This window comes from Phaenicophaeus curvirostris, chromosome 15 (genome assembly GCF_032191515.1).
Source record: "Phaenicophaeus curvirostris isolate KB17595 chromosome 15, BPBGC_Pcur_1.0, whole genome shotgun sequence".
In the NCBI taxonomy this organism is placed as follows: domain Eukaryota; kingdom Metazoa; phylum Chordata; class Aves; order Cuculiformes; family Cuculidae; genus Phaenicophaeus; species Phaenicophaeus curvirostris.
In genome coordinates this window covers 336,706-351,415 of record NC_091406.1, presented here as the reverse complement: position 1 = coordinate 351,415, position 14,710 = coordinate 336,706, and the positions used below count along the sequence as shown (strand labels likewise).

Below are 14,710 nucleotides of genomic sequence, written 5' to 3'. Positions count from 1 at the left end.
TATGTGCTCACACACACTGCGCAGAGCTGAACCTAACCACAGCAGGCTATCAAGTCTTACCTGCTGGCAAGATGGATACTGACTGCATCCACACAAAGCTAATAACCATCCAACCTGAAGTAATGGAAGATGGAGATAAGAAGCTACAGAAGTCCCATACTTACTTTATGAGGCCATCCTCCATGTAAATGTCAGCATAGAATGACTGGTCATCGTTGACTATTCTTCCTCCTTTAATAAGGAGACGATCGCTCTGTGAAGGGAAGAGCAGAGCAGCTGTCAGCAGCAGGCAATATGCACGCTTCTCAGCAGCCAGGACAGTGCCCTTCTGAAGCGCTCTCCCACTGTGTCTGGCAGCTCACCCCAACGGCTGATACAACAGAACACTCACATCTGTACTGACACTTGAAACAACAGGACAAGAGCAAGGACTGAAAAAATCCTACTCATAGGGCTGTTTCTGATCACAACACGCACTGCCAAGAACACCACTTAGACAGAACGAGAACAAAGGAGAAGCACTGGGGACACAGCAAATACACTTCCATGAAATATACACACAGAAGTCAAAAGCTGCCCACACCAGGTCATTACGTACATAATCTGCAGGCAGCAAAAGTTACATACCAGTATTTAGTTTGTTATTAAGGGCATGTCCTTAAATTTTACCCAAATATCATGCAAAATAACTTGCATTAGAGAATAGAATTTTCATCTCTCCTCCATTGCCACCTTAAAAGACCACCAGCAGGACTGGCAGCCCTGAAGACACTGCCTTTGCTGTTGGAATCTGTTCCTCCCCTACAATGCTCGGGATGGTCTTTCTGAAGTTTCACGTGACAGGACTACATAAGACTTGGGAGACACTGAACTGTATTCCCATGACAGAAACCGCCAGCAGCCTTCTCTGACAGAGGAGAAGCACCTGGACTGGTACTGCTCTTATGCTCTCCCTGTGTTCACACTTTTGGACCTGGGCAACCCAGCATACACTGACTGAGAGAATAGACACTGTCAGACCCTGTTCTGAGGAACTGGGAAGGCTGAGATCCTGTTCTTCTACCTCTACCAGCCCAATCTTACACTCAGCTGCCATGCTTTTGGTGACATAAGCTGACTGGGATGTTCAGGGAATATGCAGTCTTCCTGACTGCTTAAAACGCCTCCAGCAAACCTCCAGCTCTCCTCTCTGCTCCTTCCCAGTGCCCGCAGCCCAGGCTTGGTGTGAGTATCTCCCCCTTCCACAGTCCGAGCCTGGACCACAGCTGACCGGAGCCTTCAGCAGGGCTCAAATGCCAGGCTCGCCCGGTGAAGCTCCTGCACAATTAATTCCTCTACAGGGAACTGGCTTTGTTCTTCATCTGCTGCCCCTGGGGTGATTTCTGCAAGTATTGCCAGAGTGATGGTAAATTGCAGCTTCCTCCCTGGCAACAGAAGATGCGAGAGAATCCCCTCGTGTCCCTGCAGCTTGCAGCAGCCAAAGCCCAGAGACCGGTGTGCGTTTTTACAGCAATCTCATCCACACACAGTCAAGACAAAGAAACTGGGTGGGGAAAGGATCAGAATGCGCAGCGCGCTCAGCCCCGGCTGCAGCTCAGCGCTGGTGCAGAGGGAAGAGCCACGATCTCTCCTCACTTCCCAGGCAAGGGCCTTCCCTCGGCTGCACTGATGACCAGCAACCCAAGTGCCAGCAATGGAGATTTACTTTCCCTGCTCAGCACTGCTTAATGTCAACCAAGAGCCTTGCCTTCCACCAGGAAAATCGCTTGACTGAGCTGTTCCCCTATTCCCATCCCACCTACCACCTTCCCTGACAAGCAGACTGGGGGTCAGCTCCCCTTCTGCCCTGACTTAAGCCAACACGCTGGTGCAGAGCTCTAGGAGAACTGTGCTAAGGGGCAGCCTGAAAGCAAGGGCGTGTTGCTGGTCACAGACATCTCCACGCTGCTCCTGATTTTACAGATCACAACTAGCACACAAAGATACTGGCCTTGACCAGCAGCCTTGGGGACTGTTACCATCTCTCGCTTGCAGCCCTTTTCCTCGGGTACAGACAAGGAAGGAGGACAGCCCCAGGAGTCCCAAATCCTCGTGCCAGCTCTCTGCCTGTGCTGCATCTCTTCCCTGATGGGCACATGCTAGGCAATGCTTGGCTATGGGGCTGAGGACCCCCACCACAAACAGACACTGTTGGCAAGCCACTGATTCTCCTCCTCCTCCCCCACCACAGGGCGTTCGTCCTTCCTTTTGTGTCTGTCCAATTGTCCTCTCTACAATACTGTCATTTTAAATTCAGAAACCCCTAAAAGGGTGATGTGTGACCACAGCCGGTTGCCTACACCATCAGTCGCTGAGGGTAAGCAGCTGAGCCCTGGCTCCCAGGGATGAAAATGATGAGTATTTCAGTAACACTACAAAAAATGTAGATGAAAACTCACATGCAGCTGTATCAGGTGTCAGCTACACAAGAACCAAGGCCACAGTTAGAAACACAGGGATGAAGATCCTCATTTTATATATCAGTCAACCAAACACAGTTTCTCACACATTATCAGCCCCCTATACCCTGGCAGATCCCCCTTGGCTTTACCTAGTCTACATAATGAGAAAGAAAGAGACTACCTGCCCTTTCAATAACACAACTGGACCTCTGAGGTTTTTGTCATGCCTATACCTTTTAAAACTCCCCAGCTTGCTCTCCCAAAGACCCTGGAGTTCATTCTCACTGAAGTGTGGGAGCACCAGCCAGTGATGCTGGCCTGCCCCTCCCTGCGCATCTGCCAAGAGGAAGCAACGGGAGACAGGCACAGGCGGCATGGGGACAGGAGCCTGCAGCCCTGACAATTACTGAATAAACTGCTAATATGAACTCAGAAAATATGCCTGCCCGCAAACACAAACGGTCCTTCTGCGGCAGATGGGCAGGGCTGCTCAGTGCTAACTCTGTTAGTACACAAATGAAGCGGTGAGGTTCATAATGGCTGGAGCACAAACAAGGCGTTCATTCAGGGGATTGGGCGCTACCCCAGCGCCTGCCCCGAGCCCGCTGCAGTCACCCCTGCACCCACAGGAGGGAGAAGGGCTGGTGCCAACCACAAGGGAAAACACAATATAGTGAAATAAGGAAAATCCAAGTGACACCACATCTTTGGGCTTTGGCATCTCTCAGGAGCACACCCAGACATTAAGGGGCAGGGGAAAATAAAGGAAGAGAATGAAGCAGTTAGGAGGAAACAAGTCTGACTTAATAGACAGGCTTCTGCAGCACACACTGCCAGAGCAGACTCAGACTACAATAAATGCACTGTTTCCCTTGCCAGAGCTCATTTGTGCGCCTCCACACCCACCACATCTCCCTGCCAGCCAGTGTCAGGCTGTGTCATCAGCCATTGTTAGCAGATGGAAAAATCCTCCTGCACCACAAGCCACGGAGGCACCACAGGGAGCACCTTTCCTTCAGCCTGGCACAAGCACTGCGGGACAGGGCGAGTGTGCCCAGGGTCACTGCTGCTGCCCCGCTCAGCTCTATCTGGCTGCTGGCACGGACCAGTCGGGCTTACGGACTCATCTCCACCACCGACCGTGTCTCCAGGAGTCTCCTTGCAGCCAGCAACAGCCTGTTTGTCAGTGGCGCGGTACGTTTTGCAGCACTCATTTCTGCAGGCACGGATGCTGCCCCACAGGGCAAAGCCTGGACACATCCTCCCAGCGCAGCTCCACCAAAACCTGGCGGGATCACTGCCAGCCCCAACATCGCTGCCCTGCTGGGAAGCCTTTTTGCTGAACACTCCCTGTCTCTCCACCTGTTGGCATTTGGGATCAAGCTTTCAAAAGCATTACCCATTCCCTCATGCCCACACTCTGTTCCTGATGCTCTTAAGCATCACTCGGTCATTTGAGATTCCGAAAGATCAGAGGGCCTCTTAACATTTCTCAGTGTGAGGCTGCAGAAGTGAGGCAGCAGCTTCCAGAAGGGTGTTGAATCCAGCCAAGAACAGCACTCACCTTGTTTACAAAGCACAATGGCATAATTAGGGTAGCATGGAAGCAGGTGTACGGCTCTACTGCTCTTTCCCTTGTAAAAGACACTAATTGCAATGGTGTTTCATCAGTAGCTGGATGTTTCCTCCTTACTAACGTATCACACAACAGCACGGAAAAAAACCTGTCTGGAATCACAGGGATAGACAGCCACCCACCAGCTACACTCAGTGACTCCCCGCGTCTGTGAGTGTGGTAAGAAATGCCATATTTATAGCTCTCAGTTTCCCAAAATCTGTCAAGTTGGTAACTGAGACTTCTTTCCCCATTTGCACCTGATACCACACACCGGCCACCCCTGTGCAGACTGCACTGGTTTTAGAGGTGCCAGAGACACCACAGAGATAGTGCTCGTGGGCTGCGACAGGGCGGTTGAACGGGACAGGCATGGCCCACACCAAGAAAAAATACAGGAATTCCAGTCTGCCTGGGATAGGAAAGGTTTCTGTGACCAAAGCACAAACACTGGGCGATTCTAATTCAACCAACAGCTCTGTTAACAGTTATTTTGTGAAACCAGGACAAGGCACTTCACCACTTTATACACTTCCACCTCTCTTTCTGCAGGGATAGGAAAACAAACAGCCTGCAGCAGGAGGGGAAGCATTTTGTTTATATCTCCAAACAACTGAAGAGAAGGAACTAGGAAGAAGTCTCTCAGTAGACACAAAAGGTCGGACACAACTGTTCTCCTGAGCTGGGCATCCCAGCATCAGCGCACGTCTGGAAAGCAGTACTACCCTCAGTGGTTTCTGATGCACTGTGCACAACCTACCGCACAGGGAAGAGCTCTGACAGAGCACTCGCCGAGAAAGCCAAAACTCTCAGATAATCCCAGCTCCTCGTGTTTTCTCCACATTGCAGCCAACAGAGATGCCAATACTTCCCAGTCCTTCCTCAATGGCTATAGCCTCACCTGTCACACTGTCACACACAGCTCTTGACCAAGCTTTTCCAATTCAGGCTGTGAATAGTTCCCACAGCAATGTATCTCGCACAAACACATGCAGCCCTCACATGCTCCTGGCTTCTCCACTAAAATGGCTGTCCCAGAAAAGACCAGAAACTGCTGCAGATACACCAGGCAAGCAGGGTTTTTTCAGGTGTTATTGTCAGAAACTAACTACAAATTCCAGCTGCAGCACTACTGAGTATGAGAGACATCAGGAGGGAGTGAGGGAGTGTTTGTGCATCTGCAGAATACACTGGACAGGTCAAACAAAGGCTGTCAGGAAGTAGAGCCAGTCAAATGCCCAATACACCCTTCACAAAAGCCAGACCTTCCTACCACTGAAGCGACAGAGCCAAGGGAAGCACCACTCCTTTCTCTTGCAGTTCAATGACTGCTTCAGTGCTGTTAGTCATCTATAGGTGAGTGACCTGCAAGCATGAGCTGGCTCCTGTAATTCTCTCACTCCAGACCTCACCCTAGCTGGGATGCTTTAGATGCCTTAAAGGTCTCTGAGATGTCTTACATGCTAACAGCACACTGCAGTCTCAAATGCCTCTCTGCTAATAAACGCAGCTTAGCTGACAATCTGCCATCCCCCAAAGCAGCTACACGCCCTGACGTGCAAGAACAGATTCTGGGGCAGAAATCTAGGAAGGAGGAATAAGCAATAAAAAGAGTGCCTGAGGGGGCACAATCTGCAGGAAGGGAAGGAAGAGGCTTTGTTCCAGGGGAAACACCATAGCTGACATTTTCTCTCTATCATTCCGTTAAGATAGAGAAGAGAACCACTACCTGTCTGCACTTCATTGCTCCCCTTGGGCTGCAATGCTCGGGTTCAGAAGATGCGGGTCACTCGATGAGAATCCCAGAGCCATCTCCTCTACCACAGCCAGGACACGATGATGCTGCCGAGCAGGGTAAGCGAGTCCCTGAGGGTTGTCAGCAAGGTGCAGAAGGCAGAGAGCACCTGTAACCTCAGCTACACAGACACCACGCACCCGCAGCATCTTCCCCTCCAGCAGGCTGAGGCGAGGATTTAATAGGGAGAAATAAAGCACCTTGTGGGATTTTGTAACCACTGTTCCTGTTGGATTCCAGTGGAGCCAGAACGAGCCCTGCCTATCAGTACAGCGGATCGTAAGGGTCCTCGGAGGAGACGCCCCAGAGAATGGGAGGATCCCCCCTGCAGCAGAAACGCCGTCGAGCGACAGCAAGGTGTGCAGGCAGCGACCTCGCCCGTTCCAGCGGCTGTGCCGGCGACAAAGGGGCTGACAAAGGGCTGCTCCGAGCAGCGGCCACCGACTCGCGCGTCTCCGGGCGCTCCGCTCACATCTGCACATCAAACGCGATCACGACGCCCGAGCGCTTTGTTTTCCCTTTTCCTTCAAGCAGCCGAAGCTCCTCGGGAGGGAAAGCAGGAGCTGCAGGAAGGCGGCCGACAGCCGCAACGGGACGCGAGCCCCGAGCGCCCTCCCAGCGGGGAGATCCGCGCGGCCCCCGGCGGGCACCGGCGGGCGCGGGGAGGCTGCAGCGGACCGCGAGGAGGCACCGGCAGGGCCCGAGGAGGCTCCAGCGGGCGCGGCGCCCCCCGCGCCCCGAGGCTGGCGACGCCGGCGCCCCCCGCCCCGGCAGCCCCTGAGGAGACGCCCCGGGAGCGGCTCCGGCCGGGGCTGAGCCCGGGCCCCCCCGCGCGGCACCCACCGTGATACGCGGGATGTTCTTCTTGCCCTGGTACGACATGGTGCCGCCCGCCGCCTGCGCTGCCTCCGCACAAAGGCGACACCGACCCCGCACCGGGGCCGCCGCGCCCCGCCCACCGCCCCGCCCGCCGCCGCCGCCAGGGGGCGCCCCCGCCCCACACCGCCCCGCAGGCCCCGCCCCCGGGGAGCGACGACCGCGCCTCGAGCCCCGACCCCGCCGCGGTGACTTCAGACCCTCCCTCAGGGCGGACGCGCTCTCCTCCCGGCTGCCGTGCTGCACGCACACAAACGCACCGTAAAACGCGCTGCCCTCAGACCAAATCATTCAAAAGGGAACTGTTTCCTTTTCCCACAGGATCTCTTCCAGGCGCAGTCAACGAGGCGCTGCCCCCGGGGTCCCCGCGGTCCCACCGGCCCCAGGGAGCGCGGAGCAGCAGCCAGCGAGGGGGAACCTGTCCCTTCTCTCTGCCAGAAATAAACGCGGCTGAAACCAAACAGGCCTTATGAGGAGCGGCTGAGAGAGCTGGGGTTGTTTAGCCTGGAGAAGAGGAGGCTGAGGGGAGACCTCATTGCTCTCTGCAACTCCCTGAGAGGAGGTTGTTGAGAGGAGGGAGCTGGGCTCTTCTCCCAAGGGACAGGGGACAGGACGAGAGGGAATGGCCTCAAGCTCTGCCAGGGGAGGGTCAGGCTGGACATTAGGAAAAAATTTTTCACAGAAAGGGTCATTGGTCCCTGGCAGAGGCTGCCCAGGGAGGGGGTTGAGTCCCCTTCCCTGGAGGGGTTTAAGGCACGGGTGGACGAGGCGCTGAGGGACATGGTTTAGTGTTTGACAGGAATGGTTGGACTTGATGGTCCGGTGGGTCTCTTCCAACCTGGTTATTCTATGATTCTATAATTCTATGATGTCAAATGGAATATTCTAATGTGTGTACACGAGTGACTGCTGCTTCAAGGCCAATTAATTCAACCACTGCCTGATCCTGCAGAGCAATGAGGTGCCCTTGAGTTGGGCAGCTCAACAAGCGCTCCTCTAGTCCCGGGGCTGGCTCTGCTCAGCGACCCACGCGAGGCCGAGGCAGCGCGGGAGCTGCCAGCCACAGGGGCTGCAGGACAGGGCACCACCAGGGCCCCTGGCCCCTGCCCAGCACCCCCACCAGCGCCAGCAGCAACCGGGCAAGATGTTTCACCTCTGCCAGGTCTGGTGGGTAACCGCCTCTCCCCAGCTCCTCCCTTCAGAGGCACGATGGAAATGCAGACTGCCCAGCAGAGCGGCGCGCATGCCCCGGGTTGGGTACTGATTATGTATAATTCTCTGCCTTTCTTTCACAGACCCTCTGACCCAAGTCCCCAGGTTTCTGCCCCCCAGCTCCCTCCCGGCCGATGTCTTCCTTCACTGCGCTGCTCACCTTGCAAGCCTTGGAAGAACCAGCCTAGTCTGAGTAATACAACTGAGCTGCGCGCCCTGACTCGCCGCTGAAAGCCAGCCCAGCTGAACAAGCCAAGGTCCAGCTACATTTTCCAGCTTCTCATTCCTGTCTCCAGGAAGGATGCTGGCATGTTTGGGTTTTGTTTCTTCCTCCCATTTCCTCCAGCCATCCATAGCAACTGCTCCCCAGAAGAAAAATCAGCTTTCTCCACCTTGCACCTCTTTGTAGAGGTGACAATGGAAAGAATCCCTGTAGGGAATGATTGTGCCTGAAGTAAAGCAACAGAGCAAATGCAGCTCTAGCTGGTCTCCATTGTGTTCCTCCTTGTTTTGATGCCATTTGCAATGACATCTACATTTTACAGTCTTTCTTTTCCTTGCACTTTTCAGAGCTGAATCTCTTTTTGCCATTCCCAGCTTACACCTCCAAGACCTCCAGACCACATTGGGATCATTCCTCCCCAGCTGGTATTGACAACGTCACTGTCACTTGTACACACACTGCCACACTCCTCCCAGGGCACTGGTGATACTGGAGAAGTGTTGCTTCTAATACAGGTGCATACAGCTTCCCACTAAACAATTCAGACACCCTCCCCTGAAGCCCCGTATGATTTTCCTATGGCACTGTAGACGCCTAGACAATTTGCAAGCTCATGCTCTGGTGCTGGCAGCCCAGTCGACAGGGTGTGCACAGGATCAGGCTGTTTCCAAGTCTCCTCCCTTCACACGCGAGAGCTCAGCTTCTTCTGAGCTGCCTTGATCCAGGTGTCCAGTTTGGCAGGCACAAGCTGTCAGCCTCCAGCCCAGCCACTGTGGGACTCTGGCTGCCCAGGTGAGACCGTAAGCAAAACCTCTGAACAAGCAAAGCAGCGTGAGAGCCTGCCGAGCCCCGGCCTTGCCATGCCCGAGAGGAGCCCGCCAGCAGGCACACTGTGCAAGAAGAGTTAAAACAGCAGGACTCTGCAGAATCCTCCATGAAGACGCATGTCTTGTCAGCTGTCTGTCTACCAGCGGGACGGTGCCCATTAGGAAACGAAAGCCCCAAAAGAACATTGCACCCTGCTGGTGGCTCGCCTGGCACACCAGAGACAAGCACGGCTCCCGCCCGCAGGCAGACAGAGCTGGGGTTGCTCTGCCCTACTGGAAGTGATGACATCTTTAACAAAAGGAAAAGAAAAAGATTATTTTTGATGGAGCCAACTATTCTGCTGTAGCCAAACCACAATGTTTCATTTCAATTTAAACCTACTGAAGTTTGCATTTGACACTTTCAACTATGTTCAAAACACTTATTGAGTTTCCAACACAACAAAGCCTCTTCCAAGTGAGAAAGCAGGGAGTCTTGCCTTGCAAATCTCAAAATGTTTAGCTGCTACTCAGAATATTGCATTGTTTTCCCTTTTTTTCCTAAAATGGGCATCTCAAAGTCATGCAAACCTGCAAGAAGAACAGGAAATGTCCACATGGCTCATGCAGTTTGTCTGGCTCATACACTATGCTGATTGAACTCCACCTGCCACACAGCAAAACGTTTCATCCTGATATCTCATCTAAATCTCTTCTCTTTCAGTTAAAACCGTCCCCCCTCCTCCTATCCTCACACTCCCTGATAAAGAGCCCTTCCCCATCTGTCATGACACAAAAGAAAAGCACCAGCAGACATACTCATCTTGCAGGTTGTGCCGGCCAGCCCACCCATGCCTCTGCCTTTTCACAGGAGAGAGAACTGCTTCAAGAATGCTGAACCAGATTAATGCTGGACTGAGCGATCAGTCAACTCATCTTTTTACACCTGGCTGCAAAATCCCCTGACCACCACGAGCTGAGAATAAGCACAGAAAGAAACCAAGGGCTGTTGCCATGAAGTAGTGTGATAAACCAAACAATTTCAATGCTAGGGTGAGGTTTTGGGTAAAATAAAACTCTTTGCAGCAAGCAGGAACTACTAATTTCTTTACAAAATTGGCCCTACTGTGTGACTCCCATGAAATCCAATATTTGTGTCTGCCTACACAGGGAGGGGGGAGTTATCAAACTTTTCAGCTTTGAGTAACTGCTGGCAATAATCTGCAACCCAGCATAAACAAACACAGAAATGACCACTTATTGTGCTTCAGGCATCAGATTTCTTAAAAAACACAAACAAAAATGTGCAGGAGTTTTTTATCTTCATATAATTTTATCTTCATATAATGTAGGTTTCACTGTCGCATTTGCATTGCAGGAACTGGTTCAGTGCCTTGGGTTTGTGCCTATTGTTTGTAGCAATACCAGAAATAATGTAACTCAAAATCCTTCTCAAAAAAATCAAAACATAAAACCAAGCTACAAGCCTGCTCTCAGCTCTCTGCTGAGTGGGGCGATACTGAGGTTATGAATTAATGCCATCAAAGTGCTTTAAGACCCCTTCTATGACTGTAAGATTTTAAACTGTGCTAAAAGGCAGTGCAGAACTGCAACTTTTAGATCACACCAAGTTCACTACTAAGGAAAAGACTGCTGTTGGCTTTGTGTTTCTGGTGTAAGTTACTGGTAATGGAAACAAAAAAAAGCTGAATGCTGAAGTCATAGCACACTTTACAAGTGTCAGAAAAACCAAGAGAGAATCAAATTAGTTCAAGTTTCCTTCTCTGTTTGAGGCAGACCTGTGTGTCTTTGCAGGATTATCCCTAACTGAATCTGAGTGGTGTCACACAACCGGACACGATGAGGCATGTGCGACACTGGCTAACTCCAGGAGAAAGCCAAGGACTGGCTCCAGCGGCTCTTCTGGAGGAGATGAACTTCTCGCCTGCTTCGGCTGCCCCTTCGCTTCCCCCATACTCCTGGCTCCTGCAAAGGGTGGGAGCCTCTTCCTCCCCAGACGCCAGCCTGATGGAGCTGCTCAAGCCTGCGGTGAAGCTGCAATCCCATGTTTGTGGAACCACAGCCAGTTGCCTTGGAAATGACGACTTCACTGCAGAACCACGCAGCAGGATGAGACGAAGCGTCTCGGGGTGAGCACAACAAGCCAAGCGCTCCTGCCCGTGTTACTGAACAGGAGGATGAAAAAGCAGAGTCTCTGCACAGTTGAGCAGCAAGGAGGCACACGGAGGAGGCTACCACAGACTTCTGGTTTACCTGTTTCCCAGGCACAGAGCACAGAGGTGTCCCTTTGCCATGTAAGGCTCCTTTTCCTGCTCCTCAAAGCAAGCTGCAGCTCTCTAATACCTATTCATACCTTAACAGCCCTTGGTGAATATCCTTACCACAAGAATCCAGCGGGTGTTGTCTGCAACCTACAGAGAAACTCCCTTTGACTTCATTATAGTAAAATAAGCCCTGTAATCCACTCTGGGGCAGCTCTCGAGGAAAACTGCAGGAAACTTCCCAAGGGTAGAGCCCACACAGTCTGTTCCTGATGGAAACCTGCATCAAGTTAGATTGTTCTTGATGAATAGGGTCTCTGTGAATAGTCTAGGTCAGAGTAGAATCTGGCACCCCAACAATGTGCTCCAAATCTGAAGTGCTCTGCAACAACAACCCTGCGGCAGCAAATCCTCAAACTGGGGAAACCAGCCTCTTGCTTTTGGCAAAGAGCCCCTTACAAGGCACATCGTTCGTCTGGGCGAGTCCTGCACCAGGACTGGACACCAGGATGTGGCCGAGTCCAGAAAGCGCCTCTGCCCGCGCAGGCAGGGCCTCCTCCCGCACCCACTCCCGGCCCCTTCCCAGCGACTCTCCCTGTCCCTCCAGCAACTGGCAAAGCTCAAAGCAGAGGCATGGCACCCAACTGCTCTTAGCTGTGTCCCTCATTGTAGTGTAGCTACAGATTCACCATGCCCAAATCCACAATGCTTTTATGTCCTTGCAGTACAGTTTCTAATAAAGCAAAGTGAGGCTATAACGTCAACCTGGGCCTGCAATATGCTGACAGGCTGTACGACACCATGTTATCCCCGGGCAGTTACACACTGCAGAAGTCTTCCTGCAGACATGCTGGTGCTTTAACTGTAATTAATGCCATTACAAAAATAAACAAAATGTGTGTTGATCTGTTTCACTCCCAAGAAACCATTCACTGTAAAAATCGGGAGATGCAGCCCTGCCTGCTGCCCCGAGCACAGGCAAGTGCCTTATTCTCAGGTTTCCTAATAAACAACTTCCTTGGTCCAGGGGCAGATGACTTAACCCCTCTCTCAGATTCTTAGTCTGTGAAATTATTCAGAGAAGTCCGATCTGCCTTGACAAAAGCAGCTTTGTGTGCTCTGAATCTACAGAGAATTCAACACAAGGAAACCCCCCTGTGGCTCTGCAGCAGACAGCGTGGCTCAGGATGCACGACGGACGTTTGCCACTGGGGCTGCTGGACTCTGGGACGCTCCTGAACTTAAAAGCTTTAGCACCAAGCCATACAATTTCTTCCAGCTGTGTATGCACAAGAATACTTACATGAAGCTTCTTAAAGAAGACATGCAGATAAAAAGGGTTTGGTTCCTGATGCTAATCAAGTGGAAGGCCTCGGAGGAAGAAATCTGGCAGGAGGAATAGTCAGGAAGAGAGGAGCTGTTAAAGGAAAACCTGAGCTATGGAGCTCCAGAGATAAAGGTCTACATAAGACCTTAAAAGGGAACAAGTCTGTTTCGAATTTTCAGTACGGCTAATGAAGGAAGGCTCACAGCAAAGCCTGCAGGCAAACGCCAGGAGTTTCTGCTTTTTTTCCAATGAGCAGCAGCACAGAACTGTTAATGCAGTGGTCAGTTCTGCTGCTGCTTTCCAAACCATATGGACAAGGCGAGTACTGACAGGAAAAAAGTCCACGTTTTCCTGACTCTGTAAAACAGGCTGTGAAGGAGCAAAGCACAAGAATAGGAGCCAAACAGCGTGCCAATAGGAAACCAAAGAGCAGAGGCTGCAGAAACTCAAGTGCAATGAAGAAACCTCAAAGCAACTCCCTGCCTAGTGAGAGGTCCCTACAGAAGACGGTGGGCACTAAGGACAGCCTGATGCTCTTCCCCAAACCGAAACAGGCCACGACACTGCACCTCCACCTCCTGCCCGCTCCCACCAGTCTCCAGCTAGCGAGGTTAGTCCTCTCGATCACAAACATCTGCAGTTTACCAAGCGGAGGTTTCTGCAGAACCCTGAGGCAACCACACCACTTCTTTAAACTAAGCTGCCAGCTCGCCATTTATTTCAGTGACTTTTGCTTCCACTTTTACAAATGTCTTTTAATACTTTGCTGCGTTCACCCTTGAAAGTGCCCTTAAGATGAGTCTTTACTAAGAAATTCCATCCCAAAGGAACTCACTGACCACAGCCCAGCTAGCAGCCATCCTCACCTCACACAGAAATGAGCAATGGGCTCACTCAAACCCCGCTGAGGAATTCACTCAGCACTCGGAACTTAATTGTCGTCCTGCCAAATTCACATGGGTGTGAACAGGGCCAGAATCAAAAAAGCCAGCGATGCCAGCCTCTGGCAGAAGGAACTACAGAGCCAGATGGACCTGAGCGTGACCCCGAATTAGGCAGAAGTTGAGAAACTTAGTGCCCGATGATCCCTTCAGCGACGGCACCGCCGGGTCCAGGGGCGCCCGCACCGCTCACACTGTGCTCCGTGTCGGTGTGAGACGAGGATCAGCCTGGTTTGCAGGAACGACCCAAAGCCCTCGGGTGTCGGGGCAAGGACAGACGTTCCCCCTCCCGAGGGTAACGAGAGCCGCTGCGGAGCTCCGGGAGAGCCGCCCTCGGCCGCGCTCAGCCGCTCCGGCACCGCGGGGCGGACCCTGCGGGCAGCCGAGGCGCCGGGAGCCCGCACCCCCCGGGACCCTCCGGGGAGCGGCCCCGCGCCCTGCCCCGCACCCCCGGGACCCCCGGGACCCTCCGGGGAGCGGCCCCGCGCCCTGTCCCGCATCCCCCAGGACCCTCCGGGGAGCGGCCCCGCGCCCTGCCCCGCATCCCCCAGGACCCTCCGGGGAGCGGCCCCGCGCCCTGCCCCGCATCCCCCAGGACCCTCCGGGGAGCGGCCCCGCGCCCTGCCCCGCACCCCCCGAGCCCCCGGGACCCTCCGGGGAGCGGCCCCGCGCCCCGCCCCGCGCCCCCCGCCCGTACCGAGCCGCCCGCGGGGTCCGGGTGCTGCAGCCGCTCCTCGGCGGGGCCGGCGCGGGGCTCGGCGGGGCCGGGGTCCGGCGCGGGGTCCGGCGCGGGGTCCGGCGCGGGGGCGCGGCGCTGCCCGACCCGCAGCGCGCCGAAGTCCAGCGTTTTGCTCTCGAAGGCGCCCTCGACGCTGCAGAAGAGCCCGCCGCGCTTCTGCCGGGGCGCCGCCGCCGCGCCGGGCCGCGCCAGGTACACGGGCAGCTCCTCGGCGCCGCGCCGCCCGCCCGCCGCCATCCCGGCCGCTCCGCGCGGGGCGGGGCGGGGCCCGAGGGGCGGCGGCTGCACGGCACCCCGGAGCCGCCGGGGCCGCCCCTGCCGAGCCGCCGCCCCGGGCCCCCAGCGCCGCCACCGCGAGAGCCGCCCCCCCTCGCTTCGGAGAGCGGTTTTACGTTAGTAATGCAGTCTAGCGTCAGCTCTGGAAGAAGCAGATTTTGCAGTTTGTAACTGTTG

The 14,710-nt window shown here is 54.0% G+C and overlaps 1 protein-coding gene across 2 annotated transcripts in view; it reads right to left on the bottom strand.

Annotated features, from left to right (window-relative positions):
• Positions 1–14,501, bottom strand: part of DPYSL3 (dihydropyrimidinase like 3) — a 28,341-nt gene extending 13,840 nt beyond the window's left edge. The window contains exons 1-2 of one of the 2 annotated variants that reach the window (XM_069869719.1): positions 14,216–14,501; positions 165–253 (exon numbers count right to left, since the gene is read on the bottom strand). In XM_069869719.1, coding sequence (XP_069725820.1) covers positions 165–253; positions 14,216–14,494 — 368 coding nt within the window. In that variant the 5' untranslated portion in view covers positions 14,495–14,501. Of the gene's footprint in view, positions 1–164; positions 254–6,694; positions 6,810–14,215 lie in introns of those variants that run through there. The other variant, XM_069869720.1, reaches the window with a different exon arrangement.
• Between the last annotated feature and the right edge of the window lie 209 nt (positions 14,502–14,710).